The sequence below is a fragment of the Anoplopoma fimbria genome, chromosome 14 (genome assembly GCF_027596085.1).
Source record: "Anoplopoma fimbria isolate UVic2021 breed Golden Eagle Sablefish chromosome 14, Afim_UVic_2022, whole genome shotgun sequence".
NCBI classification, from domain to species: Eukaryota; Metazoa; Chordata; class Actinopteri; order Perciformes; family Anoplopomatidae; genus Anoplopoma; species Anoplopoma fimbria.
In genome coordinates, this window is record NC_072462.1 from 14,082,044 (window position 1) to 14,099,535 (window position 17,492).

General features: G+C 37.9%; 1 protein-coding gene across 1 annotated transcript in view; it reads left to right on the plus strand.

Moving 5' to 3' along the window:
- LOC129102063 (astrotactin-2-like) overlaps window positions 1–17,492 on the plus strand; it is a 238,733-nt gene that overhangs the window by 33,747 nt on the left and 187,494 nt on the right. Inside the window, 1 exon segment of the mRNA XM_054612005.1 lies at window positions 9,885–10,072. Coding sequence (XP_054467980.1) covers window positions 9,885–10,072 — 188 coding nt within the window.

The following is a 17,492-nucleotide window of genomic DNA, read 5'->3' on the forward strand; positions in this document are numbered from 1 at the left end:
ATGTGTATTAGCAATGGGAGAACTTGGTTACGTTTTGGTGGTGGGAAACTGGTATCACTGGAAGGGGCTGAGATTGCCAACATACCTGTGAAGCATCACCTTATGACCCTCTATGAGTACAGGAACAAATAATGTGGTGCCAGGAGGAGGTTATGGTTACACATATCAGGATGATGCTGCCATATAGGAGCACATTTAAAAGCAGAGAGAGAGAATACTGCAGAAGCAAGTAATTGAGATGCCCACAAGGCGGAAATCAAGAAAGAAGAAAAGCCAGATGAGTTAAAACTACCACTTAATCCTTGGTGGTGTACGCAAATAAAATAGCAAGACTAGATTTCTAATCCTGAAGCTATTTCAAGGTGAGGTTAATGAGCAGAGGATTAAGTACAGTAAAAGAATGGTAATGCAACAGAAAAGAGCCTGGACCATGTGGTAGCTGGCTGTGGACGGAAGCATCTTCTGATGGGCATGACCCATTATTCATCAAATCCTTGACCAAGCTATTTATGTTTTTTTTTTTACCCCAACCGCGTGCTGGGATATGGAAGAGTCCCAGCTGAATACCCACTATAAATTCATCCTTGACCAGTGTGTTTTCAGTTGGGTACACTTAACACATCAGAGTCTGATGTTACAAGGCTGTTATTGTCTGCTGTTGCGAGGCCATTACTTCCACGGATTGGAACCATGACCCAAGCAGGGCCATCACAAAAACCATCCAGCAACTGACATCAGTGTGACCAAGGGAGGTACAGCTATTTATTTTTATTTTACAGAAATAAAACTACGTTGGTATTTCCTTCAGTAGCAGTGAGTCCCCTCCACATTACATGTATTGTTTGTTTGTAGCCCTATTTACATGTTTGCATTTTTTATATTTACTTTCCTTGGCACATGGTTGACACAAATGCTGTAATGCACTTTAGAATTACAGTGTCAATGCATTCTATTCTTCTTATTTGACAGAGGTCTCAATTGAAGAGGCCAAAACAAAGGATTAGTAAATCTTAATGTGTTTACTACTACACCCAAGCTTCCCACTTTGGCCACGGCAGACAACCCCCATCGGTGGACAAGTAAAATCAGAAAAGGTCTTGTTAATGGGATTGTAGTGTTTTAGAAGAAGCCTATGCACTCAGCAGATAAGAGGACTGTTTATCCTGTTAATGTGTCACTTTAAATACATTAGGAGTAGGAGGGCTTTTTTTTTTTTTGTCTTTTGGCACTCTGCCTTACTAATCCTAAAGAGCGCAAGGGACAAAGTATTTGTAGATCCACACATAAATTACACTGTTTTTTAGTGAGTTAATGATGCTTATTTACTGGGGAAAACCTAAATGATATTTTGACTTAATTGCACAAAACAATCTGCAAGGGGGGCACTTTTTATACCGATTTTAAATCATTTAAAATGAAGATGACCTTCAGCAACCATGGAGGCACACACAGACACGCACATATAGTACAGATGCACATGTGCACGTGTAAATACACGTACACACAATAACACACACAAGAGAATGTATTCACTGCTAATGAGAGATAATCCAGGTCCCACTGCATCATGGGGCCAGTGGCAAGCAGATATTTGTTTATTCTATTTACACTCTCACAACAGGTTCCCAAAGGTCTGTTAGTCCCACTATAAAACAAAGACTGTTCTGTAATGCATTGCTTACTATGCCCTTGTCTTTGTTATCGGAAAATATGTAGGACGACATTAAGCAATATGACTGGATGGTTATGTTAGCAAACTGTTATGATTTATTTCTCTCATAGAAGCAATATGCAATACATAGCTGTGACTTTCACTTTACTCCTGGGATGTTTATTAGAGCTGTGTATTGGCAAGACTACGGCAACAGAGTTAACGATTCATTATATTGGGATTTTTTGGGATACTTTCTTTTAATCTAATATTTGGAAATCTGGTATAAAAAACACACCCCTGTTTGTTTTTATGCAATTTTAAAAGTTAATCTGCGTTTGCATTTCACACAGTCCCAGAACCATCCAACATCACAGCACTGGCTTTTTGTGCAACCTGATTCTCTTACTGCCACAAATGATTGTAAACCATTAATCAAAAATCAGTTGTGATTTTTTTTTTTTTTTTTGCTCATATTTATCAATAATTCTCACACTCCTGTTACACCCACTGTTTATTTGAAGAAAAGAGGAGAAACTATCTGCTTTCTTTAGGACACTCGCTGCGACTGCATAATACTGTTAGTGCCTCGATTTGGTTGCGTGTTCTGAAGTCATAAGTCACCTTCTCCTTCCTGCTGGGAGGCTCACTGGCGGTGTCTCTGAAAATATGATTGGTTTTCTGTAGGAGGTGGTCAGTTCGCAGTCCAAACAGCTGCCACTGTGATTGAGCACTGTAGGAGTAAGCGTGGGTGTGGACATCATCGATAAAGCCTGAGTGGCACTGGCAGGGCCTCTCGTTAACAGGGGATCCTTCAGAGAACCCCACTATGCATCTCCAAGGACAAAGATTGGTGTCACCCTCTCAAATCCAGTAACATTTATCCTGCCCCACTGATATTACATAGAATGTCTGTTTTCTTTGTCATGCACTGTATGCAAAGCAAGGACCATACATATTTGGAAAATGCATTACATTAGCCATGGTAAATGCTTATAGGAGTGTCTGTCAGTCTGACAAACCTAGACAACAGTTTAATTCATATATTGCTGTAAATAAGTGCTAGGAAGATCATCAGTGGTGGTATGAGTGCTACTATAAAGTGGCCTCTGCAGTGAGAAAAGTGGGGAAGTGAGAAACAGGTCAACAACAGAATCGGGTGTTGAGTCAACAGAATTGGATCCCACAGTGCTGATTGAGTGAGGAAGTATAGAGACAGCAATCTACAGTACTTAGATGTCTGGATGGAGGAGAAAATTACTGACAGCTTTTTCTTTTCTTTGCTAGTTTTTTATTTAATTCACAAAATGAGTGTTTCCCAGTACTATAGTTTTCAGATTATCATTAGAACTCTAATCTATCTTAATATCATATATAATGTTACCACTCCCCTTATCTTGTGTAAATGTTATGGAAGAAATTAATTAAATTGGGTTAAAATTATGTTCTGCTTTTGAAAAATTCTGAATTTTCTTTCTTGACATTGGTGGTTTATAACACAGTGGAATCACTGATGTTATTGTGTGTTGGCAATGCGATGGAACAACCTTTTCATAGGCTTTACGTAGAAAACTCAAAATCAGTCTTTTTCATTTCTGGTACAAGTTTAGGTATATATATATTCCATACCAGATTGAAATTGAAAATCTTTATTCTGCTGCATAAGAAAACAATGCACCAAAATGTTGATATAAGCTAAATTGTTATCATTCGACTTGTATAAGGCAAGACAGGGATTTGTAATTGATTCTATTGCTTTCCTTTTCCTGGGCGTGCTTTCTTAAGCTTCATGGGGATCAAATGGTAGCACATGGGTTTTCAGAGTTTATGTGTGCATGTAAAAACAATCCAATTTGACTTTTAATGCACATCTAAGAATACCACTGAAATTGCCTAAAATGTGAGCTCTTCTCTTCTTCCAAATGATCCACAGTATTTCCTATTAGAAAACAGCATGGACCAATTTATGTGATGCGGAAGCTAGATGGATCATTCCAGCAGAAAAACACAACAAAATGCAGTATCCCACTGTCAGGCCTGTGTAGATAACACTCTTGCATTTCCTGGAGATGGAAAAAATAGTCTTGATTCATTTTTAATTGGGTTCATTTTCATTGGTCTTTATGTGAATGCCAGCTATTTCATTAGTGTTTGTAATGAGACATCAGGGTGGCCTTTAGTTGCATGGGTGTTAAATTGGAAAGAGGAGCCCTGCACGCCTTTTGTAGCTCATCCTGTATTTTCCTAAATATGTCATAGCTGCCATCAGGTCATTTTGAAAATGGTAATAGCACAATTAGCATTCTGGGAATGGAAGGATATGACATCAAGACCATTTAGTAGCTAATAAAGGGTGCATTTTTTCAACCTGTTTGTTTTGCGGCTGACGAACAGTTCCTGTCGACATCTGATGGTAGTGTGAAGTCAAAAAGTGAAAACGAATGGCATTTGCTATTGTCACAGGTGACGGAGATCCTCTGAGGCAGAATTTGAATGTCGAGGAGGTATGCTGATCTTCTTGAACACTTTGTTGAATAATGACTGATAAATCTCCTTCCCCTTTCCGTCTCAGTTCTCTGGTCTCTCCCTTTCACATGCTCTCACCACTCCTTTTTCTGGCCTTGCTTTAATTTTGGGCTGAGACATTTGAAACCCATGAATCCATTCTTACTCCCTCATGAATTATTGAATATTCATCTGCCATCCATACTATAGGCAGCCTGAGCAATCAGATTTCCGGCTGCTCAGTGGAAGACGGACGTGTTGTGCCCGGTTTGTAATGACAGGCAGCAAAGTTCCTTTAGGGTGCCAGCTTTCATCACAGTAAATGTTGATGACACGGGTTTGTTGCCGAGCTGACAAACTGTCACAGAGCTGTCAGGCTCGCACAATCACTGACTCCACACTGCTATGATCACCTTTAAACTGATGAGAGCCAACCTTTGGGGAACACGAGTTGATGTGTGGGTGGGCAGAAGACTCTGCTTATTCGTATGCGATGCATACATATGTCTGTCACCTCCATAGACAATATATATTCAAATAAAGGAATATGTGCTGTTTTTAAACGTGTATGCTGTCTGTCAGACTGTTGGAGGCGGTGCAACTTTGACAGTGATTATCACTACCAACACACAGGCTGATTGTGCTATAATTGGTAGTGATGGTGTCGAATGCATTGTTTCAATACATTTCAGACAGCATTGTGAGTATCCCCAAACACATGCTTCCAACTCCCTCACTAGAAATAAGAGCAGTGAGGATTGAATTGCAGATGCATTCAGGTAATTCGTTTTTGTGATGGTCCATTGACACTGAAGTAGATTTCGACTCTGTGGGCTGGTGGAATTTTTGTGTTCCAGTTGTGATTCAGAAAAATATATCCCATATCACAATTAAGTATGGGTAATTTTTCCATTGTTCATGATCAGTGAAGCAGCTACAAAATGTATCTCTGGATGACATTATTACTTGTCTTTTCCCTGTTGTTCAGCGTGATGAACACTGAGGTGGTGGATGTCAGATTTTAAGGGTGTATTTTTACTTTTAAAGTGCAAATCAGCTTTGCATAATCAATAAAATATATGGTAAAATAAATTGATTTCACCTAGGTTGGACATAAGATATATTCACTGTAAGCACAATTACCATTTCTATCTGGTTTCTCGGTTTAAGGTGGGAAAGCTCACCTTTTCTTAACACATGTTTATTTATATCGTGGGTTTAGTTAACAGTGCAGCAGTCTGTTGGGCTCTATGATCAATGCTTTGCTAATTGGGGCGTCCTGTGTTTAGTTTCAGTGTGCAATTTGCAGCTGCTACCAGTTCAATTCAGTTTTGATAGAGGTGGCAGACTGGATTTGGGAAATACAGCAAGTCAATAACAGATGTATTGTACTCCTCTGTTGTTTCCCTGCTGCTGGTTCAATTTCATTATTTAACAATTTAATGTGAATTATATTTATTTCAATTGTAGGATTAAGTCCTGAACACAAGGTGCTTAAGAGGAACTGTCTCTTTTGTGTTTTTGCAGTAGACCGTTTTTTCATGGTGAGCAGCATATACTGAGGATGCCTGTAATCAGGGTAAGGGTTGTCTCTGCTGTGTGGTGGCTCTCGGGCCTTTATGTTTCTTACTTTGCGGTTGTGGGCAACCTCATCTCATCAAATATCCAAGTCGGAGAGACTCTGCTAAGTGGAAATCACTCTTTCCCAAGGCACCATTTAAAGAATGTGAAAACTACAGTATAAAATCTGAATCGAACTCAGCACTTTAAACCAAACCTTGCAACCGATGAAGAAAGGATGAAATATCTTAGAAGAGAGACAGCTTAAAGAAAGGGGATAAAGAAAATCACAGTAAGATGTGAGCACTTATATGATCACCGGCTTTTGTATTAAGAGTTCTGCTGACATTGAGTTTTCAATAGATTTCACTTGTATCGTAAGTACCTGCTGAGAGGACTTAGCAAAAAGTAAGCGGGCTTTATCAAGGATTTGGGCCGAGATTTCAATATCTCTGTGCCTAGAATTATGCAAACTCTATGCCAAGTGAAAGAGACTAAAACCAAGGTTTTCACATCTGTTGTTCCATCTTTTCCGCCTCAGTTTTATCACGAGTTCTTCCAGTAACTAATGGAAAATTAAGTTGTTTTCTTTTCCAGTTGAATCACTTCCCTTTTTGTAGCTGTCACTGTTCACAAAGCATCGCAGGATAATATCATGACAAGCTATGAACTTTGACAAACTGAGTCTTGTCTTGAAATGACCTTACTACAAAGAAAATACAAAAGCGTGATTTTGCTTGTTGAACTACTTTAAAGAGCCATCAATTCACTGACTCAAAATCTTTTAAAATCAGCCAAAGATTACCAATTAGGAGAAATATTTAAAGTGTGCACAGTTTTCAGCATGAATTTGTAAGGATGAGAGTACACTATATTATCCAGTTTTGAAATGATGCAATTACAGCTTGGCCTTTAAGGGCCATGACGATGGATTACATCATGTATACTTTATATTACTGCTTGTCTATTGCTTGAAATGTGTGAGTTAGAAGTTTTCCTTTATTTTAATTCATAAGTTTAGCTCTTAGCAGTAGCCAATAGCCATTACTCCAAGGTGAGCATAAAGTAGGTTCACTGACTGAAATACATTTAGACCCTCCATACTGGTACACTGCATGTAGTCTTTGCTTTGAAAAATAAACATCAGCATTGTAAAGGATACATTATTTGTAGTTATGGCCTAAACAATGCGAACCTGCCAGTATGGTCCCTTATAGATTCAGATAAATAGATTATAACGCAAAGCCAGTCTCCCGCTTCTTTGTTATTTGATAATATTGTGACTGCAATAATGTCCCTTTTTCACCATTTCTCTGTGATCCATAATGGACACATTGTTTTTCCTGAATCTATGAAATTTTAGCTATCACTACGCCATTCCTTTAGGTTGTCCTTCGGATGCACTGTATTTCTAACACCCTTGCTGGGAGCATACTGGAGTCAGTCACACACACACAGTTGTGCACATACACATCAATAATGTTCCTCTTAATGAATTACTAGCGGACCTTGAGGCGGTACACCTATACCCCAGTAACGTCTGGCCAGATGCCCAATGACAAGCCCCATAGAACAAAAGACAAGATCACACACACACACACACACACACACACATATATACACCTACACACGCACACAAAATCCTTTTGTCTTTAAATAGCATGCTTACTGAGCTTCCTCATCTACATAACAATCATACCAGGGTAGGTAACAGCCCTAGAAACTCTATTACTGTCCATCCATCCTGCTTTACTGCAAGACTCGCTTTTCAGTTGTTCTTATGAAAATCACTTTTCATTTGGATCAAACTAAGTGTCAACAGTGTGCAGAATCAAATTTATTTATAGCGATATGGAATGCACGTAGGGTTGGTAAGCGAAGTTCCAAGGTAAATTTGACGGAAGCTTGATAAGCTCTGTTTAAAACAGTAACAGATGGCGGGAGGCACCTCACTGTCGGCCCAGCAGACAAAGCTTCATCTCCTGTCAAGGTTAAAGGTCAAGGAGTGTGTCTTCAGCCCACGGATTAAACGTAAAGAGTTGAATAGCCAGCCGTTATGGTATTTAAGAATTTCACACCCTACAAAATTTTACCATAAGCAGTCGTCAGCGAAATCATAGAACGCCTCTTACAGAGAGGGCGTTGAAAGTGTACTTTCAAAAGAGTATATTAGAATATAAGATAAGATAATGTGTACATTGTCCTAACGCTGAGTAATCAAATTGTCTGTCGTCAGAAAATTATTTGACAACAATTTTGAGTATTGATTAATCATACAATAAACTATATGCAAATCAAAAGAAAGATAAGGAAATAATAATACTGGTTCCTGCATCTCACGTGACGATGTATTGCCTCCGTCAAACCAACCAAATATTTGTTTTACTTTTATAGGCTAAATATTTGTTATGATTTATTGAAAAAGTAATAATGCGATAAATTAAGGAAAGAGATAAAGGGAAACATGAGGGAAAATATTGTTGGTTTCAGCCTTGCGGTGACTATATTTAAAGGGGAAGACCACCTAGATTTAGAATTCCAATATGGCCGAGGACATTTCAATCAATATTTGACATTGAAGCTACTCTCTCTCAAAGCCAGACACAAGAGAAGTCCGTTTTAAACTTGATGTCATCTTGTAAAAGCTCCATAGACCATTAAAGGCAGAATGATTAATCAAATCAGCTTTTTTTCCATTGCAGTGTCATCAGATCTGATACAAAAAAAAAATATACCCACATACTGAGAAAGTTCCCCTGGGTTCTCTGTCATGTATAACATCTGTCCCAATTCATTGTCTATGCAGTTCCAGATTTTATAAAACACATTTGAGTTTTAGCTGTCTAGTTGTCAGATAAGCGAGGGAGCTGTTCATTTTTCCTCATATTTTTAGACTATAGAAATAACATGTATGGATGTTGAAAATGGGTATATGTCCCCTTTAATTATGTTGCAGAATAGTTCATTAAGCATTATAATATGATGTCTATATACGCCAGGAGAGCTGTCATTTTCTGTCATGTCTCTTCTGCATGCTCCCTCTCTGCACCTTAGGGCCCATTGCACTACTGAGCATAGCGCACATAACCCTCCCCTGCCATCCATGTCCTCTGACCCAGAGTCAGCGGGTTAATAACCAGCTGCACCGAAAGCCATTTGTCATTTGCTACCTGCCACTGATAGGAGATGTCAGCAGATGTCTTTGCCCTTGTCACCCAGCCGCATGACAAATACTGTATCAAGCCTCACAATCTGAGGCTTCCTAAGGCCTCTCAGTACTCCTCTACTGAACAACCACTCCCACTTGATAACATTAGATACTTGTGCCATGAGCCCTGTAGTGATAAACTGGCTATCCCCCTCTCTTTTTCATCTCCTTTTTTTCATTTCTCCATGAATTGCAATTGGGCCTGTTTTTTTAATAAAAAATAAAAATGTTCTTCCCTTTGCTTTTAAACGTTTCCAGTTTCCCTTTGATGTTTGATGCTTAATGCCAGCACTGGCCTGAAACTAATGGTTTTATGTTGGTACAAAATGTAGAATGATTTATACAGATAAGCAGAGTACATTGCAAGATGAGACAGCAATTCTACAACTGCTTTGGACATGAATTTAATCAAGCTTGATAAATCAATTGTCTTCCTATTTATGGAGTTTTTATGTCTTTATTTCTTCCCTGACAAAGACAAGTGTAAACAAATATGCAGGGATAAGCCTTCCTTATCTAATTGTGTCTATAATAGTGCTGTATTGATTGTGATGGCTAAAAAATGTGATTCTTGTCACTTATGCAATTCAAATTTAGAGACCTTTCTGTCTAATACCGTTGGTGAAAAAGGTACCATCATAAAGATTTCATCAAAGCTGCTAAGCAATGCAATGGCTTGACAGTAATTCTTCCCAAGCCAGCTGCACAAACGCACAAAATTATGACAGCTTAAGAACTCTGTCCAGCATTTTAAGAGTTCAAGGTTTCTTGTTGCAGACAGAGCACTGCACTGGAATACTAATGCAAAGCCAAACGGTAACATTTTAACTTTGGTTTATGCCTCAAAGGCTATTTCGGAAGTTTGTTTATTTATTTTTTCGAGTTTTCTTAACAAATAAGGTTGTGAAATGTGTCATGAATTATATGTTGTCCCTTGTTCTCTCTCTTTGTTCTCTGCAGAGATGTCGGGTACAGGAGAAGATATTTCCAAGGTACACTGGAAGCAGCAGTGGTTGGAAAATGGGACACTGTATTTCCATGTATCCATGACCGAGTCTGAGATTCCACCCCAGACGACACAACCCTCAGCCCGGGAGCCTGCTCACAGCCTGCATGAACACATGCATCTGCTGCACATCTCAGTTATGGTAAGTGACAAACAACTAAGCATAATGTGAAATGTTCTTGTAGATATACACAGAATCATATTGCATGGAAAATACATTTCAAAACACACCATTGTTGACAATCTTTTACGGGTTAGTGTGACAGTCCTCTATTTGTTCATCCATAGTGTCATGTTGGACCTTGTTCTTTCTCAAGAACCTTTTAGGTGTGGCATAACTTACAGTTTGACCCTAAGAAAGGAGTGTCATGTTTGGTTGCATCTTTATAGTTTAGACATTATCAGTATAATGAAAGATCTTTTTATTTGGTTGTTTTTTTAAAGGTCAGACGAAAAAGTAGCACAGCAAATGTCGATGAATTTTGGTTACACAGGGAATATGCACAGGGTACAACTGTAGTTGGCCAGTTAACAACCAACACGGCAGCCAACCAAAAACATTGCTAGCCCTCTCCACACTAGCCTCTTGAGCTGTTCTTTATTTTAGTTTTAAAGTGCCATTTGCTGCCCCATGGCATTTTATTTTGAGGATTATACATTATTCAATTTAATAAAGAGTAATTTAAGAGGCAAAAAAAAATAAAAAAAATCATTATTTTCAAATGTTGGTGTGACCAGGCTTTTACTCTGACGTTTGAAGTGGTATTCCGCCTCGAGATGCGTATAAACGACATTTTCAAAGAGGTTAACTTTTGCAAGCTGATGACCTATGTTGATGCTCCTTTTAATGTTGTGTTATAGTCAAGTGTGTCGACATACCTGGAGGTGATAATGCATTTAAGATAAGCGCTGTCTCGTCTACAAGCAGTTTGGTGTATAGGTGAATATCTTCAAATGTCAAACCAGTCTGGTAAAAATAGAGCTACATCATAAGCAGTGTTGCTCCTCTTGGTTTATTAGTTCTTACTGGTGGGATGCTGTAACAGTATGGGGGAGCATCAGCGTGTTTAAATATATCCTCACCAACTGTTAGCAGGTGGAGTAGAACATGTCAGAAGTGTTGTCATAATATGCATTGCTGTACTATTTTATGTGTAACAGTAGATATTCCATCTCCATACTGCAGCTTTATGGTTGTGGCATATAGGGATTTACTATTGCTATAAATCCACTGGGGCTGAAGTTCCATACCAACATACACATGCACACACACGACAATGCAGCTGATAACCCAGCTCAGCTTTGTTCTGCAGCACTCTCTCACCGAAATAGTCTCTCCCCTCTGGACTTTATTGATAAGACCCGCGTATGCACTTCCACCACCTTGTGCATTTTACTTGACCATCCTCTCTCTCTGTTTGCATTCTAAAGATATAACTCCAACTTCAAGTCTGTTTTTTGAACCTATTCTGTTGTAGACTTTATTTTTTTGCCTCAGCTCTCATTGCACATCCAATTACCTTCTGTATTTCATTCTCTACCCTTTACCCTCACGGCCCCACCGAGAGCTGACCCTAGGAATGAGCGGTGTGGGAGAAGGTTGACATGCATCATGGTTCGCGTCCCTTATGAGGGAAGAAAAAGAAAATGTCTGAATTAATAACTTTTTCTTTTTTTCCTAATACTTTTTAAAATATAATTATTATTATTATTATTATTATTATTATTATTATTATTATTATTATTATTATTATTATTATTATTATTATTATTATATATATATAGAATTATATTCAATTTTAGGACAAAACAATTGACACAGCAACCAGAGAACTCTGTCTGGACAGCTTAACATGAACTGTTACTAACTATTACAATTAGAATTACTTTAATGGCTTAAATTCAACTATTAAAAATCAGACGTACCTTATTCTAGACACTATCATAATAGCATTTATAGCGTCTTCAAATTATTTTCGATGGTGATAATATTTTTTTAATGGGCCTTACTCAAAGCACACATATGATTGTTAGAGTAAGAAACGCACAGGTGTTATTTATAACATTAATAATGGCTCTATTCTATTGAAGTGTCACAGTGAGTCATGACAGTGTGACACAGTGTGCGCCACAATGCACAATACCAAGGTTCTGAAACTGAAGCTAATTGTAATGTAGCCCTCATTAATTGTATTATTTGTACCTGTTTTTCTTTTTTTTCTTTTTGTAAAATGTCAAAATGTCCTCTATGTGAAATGCTTATTATAAAACGCTGTGGTGTTCTTACTAACAGTAAGTGTGGTGTTCTTACTAACAGTAAGAACACCATTTCGAAATAGCTTTTGCATATTTCTGTTTGCATTTAAAATAGGCTCAACTTTGAAACAGTTGCTTACACCATTGTCTGCTCCTCCAAACTGTTCTCTGCACTGGCCCTTCAGTATAAAGGCCATTTAAGCTACAACTGGTCCAAAATACAGCACCAAGTGTACTAAGTAGAATTAAATAAAACTAGAATTATCTCAGATATTTTAATAACTGCTTGAGCACTTAAATTATAAGACCTTTAACACGTCCTTTATTAACCCTAAACCCTAACCTCTTTTTTATATTATCCTGCTCATGAGATTACACCAAATGCAAATCTGAACATTGTGTCCGGACCATTCTGTAAAAAACTCCCTTGCAGAAGAAATCAGTTTTCCATCTTTATCTTTTTATCATATTTTCACCTTAGTGCTGTAGACTGATTTTATGTTTGGTAGTATGCATTATATTTTATTTGTTTTAATATATTTTCATGTATGCTAAAACATATTTGAATTGTTGCTTTGGTTTACCCATTTGGTTCCATATGTATATATTTCCAGGAACTGCTTCTTTTGTTGTTCACATGGACTGGCATCTCTAAATTGACCATATGCGAGTGTGAATGTGGTCATCTGTCTATGTGTGCAAGCCCCTGACAAATGGGCACCAGTTCAGGGTGTAGCCTGCTTCTCACCCAATGCCCAGCGGATGCTGGGATTGGCTCAGACCTCCTGAGACCCAGAGCAGAACAAGCTGTTATAGAATATCTCTTGTTTTTGCTGTGGGATTCTTTAATTCTGATATTATTACCAGTATTTTGTTAGAGAATTTTCATAACTCCCCTCTTTCTCCCTGTCTTGGTTGCATCCCACTGTCCTCTACTCAACCTTCTCTCATACATCTTTATAATTAGAAACAGCTGAACTTGTTTCCTTTATGCTCCTCTTATCCTCAGCCCATATCCGTGATTAAAGAACAGCCAAGCTTCTTTGTGTCCATACAAGTAACAACACAGGGACTTGCTCAGCACAACTTTGCTCCATAGCACTGCCACTGGTAAAAAATTCCACAAGAAACTTGTAAAAGCGCAACACATAACAAACCACTTATTTTCTTTTGTTAGCATCAATATGTGCCCATCTCTGTATCACATTTGAAGCTTTGTTTTCATGAAACTCTAAACTTTATCGTATCTTGAACAAGGGTTTTGCACCAGACAAGAATTTCCCGTGCTGTTGTATCATATTTGTTAAGCAGATAAAAATGTATTTGAAACTGCACTGGCTGGCGCTTCTGGTTGTAAGAAGGCAGCGCAAGAACCTTTACAAACAATATTGACATATTATCAACTTTTTCACTCATATGGCGAGCTTTTTAGTCATTTGTTGCGCTTCATAGTGCTGAAGGGAACTGCAGAGTTTGATGATAATCGTCTGTGAGTCTGTTGCCACAGGCGACCATGTAACCAACATACAAGTAGATATGTGATCTATTCTAAATATAACAATATTGCATATAGATGCTTAAACATGATTTTATACCAAAGAAAAAGGCGATTTCACTGTATTTACGCAAAGGTTTTTCAGGGATTGTCTTTATCTTGTCTTGTGGGTTGGCATTGACATTTTTGTATAAAATTTAAAGAAAAAGGGAAACGCATCGAGGCAGTCAGAACAGGACAGCAGGTCTGGTGGTTTGGCCTCATGGACCCAATGCGTCTCCTGGCTATTTGAGTGAACATCACAATGTCTGATGCTGTCAGTTCTGGGCCAGACTGGAGTGTGAGCACTCTATTCTTCTGGCATTGAGCTGTCAGTTTCTCACTCAATCAAGCAATCGTTTTCCCAACTCTGCCTGCTTTCCGCTGTCCTTCCCCTCCTCTGTCTCGCCACCGTGTGACAGCAGCAGACAGAGACGGGTATCAGTTTTAACACAGGCCATCAGATACATTTGTTTTACAATGAGGGACTAACACTCATAACCAATTTTGTTAGAGTATTGTCTTTTTCATTGTAAGAATGTTTTATTCTTGGAAGCAATTTTGCATTTTTTTGTAATTCTCTACAGCATGTTAAGGCTAATTCTTAGGAGCCTTAGTAAAGTTCCTTACTGCTAAATGTTTTCCGTGTTTTTATTGAAAGGGTTCCTGTTAAAGCTTCAACACCGGTAATTCATAGAATGCTTATGTGACATTTGTAAAGAACATATTGGCCTTGACAATGCTTGTAGACTTACGCTTACAACGGCATGTTTACTACCTAAAGGGAGGCATTTCTTTCACTGAAACACATTGTGGCCCTTCATTGACCTTGTACTTTTCATAAGCGTAAAGGAAAGCCTTCTAAATAAATGCTTGTTTGTTTTTTGTCCGTTTTCTCTCTTCAAACTCTTAGTCAAACATTGGTCATTGGTTTTATTATTTATCACGTAACTTTGCAGTAAATATATGTTTTAAATATACAGCCGTCACATGTATTCATGACTGCAACATCACAGTGATACTTGACATTTTGAAACTCTTCCACAACCCTGCTGATTCAACTAGAAATGATTGTACACTTTGATGTTCTTTTTTGTCTTGCCTGACACGTTTACACCTCCTTCATATAACGCATTCAAAAGAAAAAATAAGAGTATCATATAAGAGTGGGTTGTTTTAGTTCACATTACACAGTTTAATTGTTTGATTGTGAGGTTAATAGAAAAATGACACTCTTTGCAGTAGAATTAATCTTTTTTTATGCATTTTGGCATTACAACATGTTCTGCTCCCCTGCCATGCTTTGTGGTCTTTATCTGACATAATTTGATTTGCATTTTGTCATCAAAATTAACAAAACACACTTGAGCAACTGTAGCAAGTCTTTTATTTGTGCAGCTGTCTTTTTGTCAAACTGCACTTTTGTCTTTGCTTGGCTCTTTTTGATTTGTATCTTTTTGAGGGATTTTCTAGCTGGACTGTGATTGAAGATAATTGGAGGGGTAGAATTATACATATCAATATAAGTGATATACTTCAGTAGAGATCCCTGAACACTGTCACTGTCTTACTGCAGCCACAGACTTGTTGATGAGTCGAAGCTGGAGTTGTGCTTCTTATTCGTCATCCTGCATTTGCAAAAATGGGAACATTAGAACATCCTGCACACATGGCACATGCATGCACACACACACACACACACACACACACACACACACACACACACACACACACACACACACACACACACACACACACACACACACACACACCCAAACAAGTAGAGTAATAAATCTGTTCACACTATCAGGGAAAAGATGATTGATATATTTTAAACCATTTCAGAAAGAACTTCCACAGCCCTGTAGACATAAAATGAGAAAAATAAATAATGTGATTCATGGAATTATTAACATCTAACACCAGACAGTTTGCCTCTAGAAAAGAGTCACACCAGTGGTTTGATCAGACCCCTGAGAGGTGCTGAAGCAGCTCTTAAACAAAGCCTGCACACCACAGCTATGACAGATCACAGAGAAAAAGCAATTTCCCCCCACTCAATTCAACCTCTGCACCAGAAACAATCCATGGTGCACAATGCATGATGCAATAAATAAGAAGTTTTTTAGTGAAAAAAAAAAAAAGAAAGAATTATAGGTTTCTATTGTAGATTTAATTGCATTTCTCTCTCATCAGTACTGGAAATGATATAATGCAGTGGGAATTTGAATATGGAGTTCAGAGAAAAATGCAGTCAGTCATACTGTGTGTAGCACAGGGGAGGATTTATCAAAGTAGTGGACATGTTTGAGTTCACTGGGAGGACAGGTAGTATTTTACCAAAATGAGATGCAATAAAGGCCGGCAGTTCAGATCCTTTCATATGCCACGTTACGGAGCATAATCATCTATTCCCTGAGATCTGGGTGTCCATAGGACAACACAAAGTGGAAATGAGGCATTTTTTATTGACTATCAGGACACTATGTTAAATATGCCAGTAAGCCATACACTAAATACATTAATAAAAATAAAAAAAACAATATTTTTTTACAAGCATTTCTTAAAATTGAGCATATAACTGTGGTCATTTAATATTTTTGCACTCTCACAATGTGAAGGGAGCTCTACTTTTCTTATCTCTGTCCTGACAGATATGCATGAAGATCACGGTGCACCCTACACGGTTGAAATGTCTTCCTCATAATTAAGCAGTCACTGGTGATATATGACCATCAGTGTGCTGGGTCATGGAGCATTTGAGTCAACCGTGGCTCCTGTGAAATCAGAGGCTACATAAATGAATTCATTTTCACCATGCACCTGTACAGTCACCCATAATGCTTCTGCGGGTGAGGACATTTGAAATGATTACATTAAAGTCCAAGCCAGTTACATTTCAATTCCTCCCAGCTTTAATTGTTTCGGTCACCTTTTGGTTTTTCTATGATTTTGCACCTGTCTGTTATTGTACCATGAATACAAGATCAGTGCCAATTAAAATGTCTGGTAGCTGGCAGCTTAAAAGATTGACATACAATTTCCAGAGTTAAGAATAATTTATATAATATATTATTTATACCATTTCAATATATAATCATTTTGAAAAAAAAAGATATTGGCTTAAGGAGCTGATGTTCATCTGCTCAATTAATAAAGCTTCTTTACATTTCCCAGATCAATATATATCCCTTAAATTCTACCTGCACATTACATAAAAGGCTTAAGTGGTATATTGTGTCTCTGGCTTAACATAAATACATATTTCTCCTCTTTCTTTATGTAGCCTTCCATTTTATTTATCAGTCTAGATTGGAGGTATCAGCCATGCAGATGGCTGCCTTCTCTCCAGTATAATGGGACTAATTTGAACTTGGCTTGTAATGCTCAAAGCTTCAAAAGATGCAATGTCTCTTTCCAGAAATCCTGACCTGGTTACCCAAGATAATCCACAGACCTCGTTTTGAGCAGTTGTGTGTACAAATTGTGGTTGAAAAAAAATAGTTCCTTTGTGAAATTATTGTGGCAGTTCAGAATTTGAACACAGAGTACGAACAAATTCAAATACAACTATATTGATAAATCCTTTTTTTTATACGGCTTTTAATGTTGGAAGTACACTGTAAGAAGTGATTAGAAGAAAATTAGCAATCTTCAATCCTGGCGCCACTATTTTCTTGCCCATGCTGATTATTTGAGTAATGGTTTTTAAATTTGTATTACTTGTGGTGTCTCTAAGGTCATTTCAGTGCTGAAGTGAATCTTCCTGGTG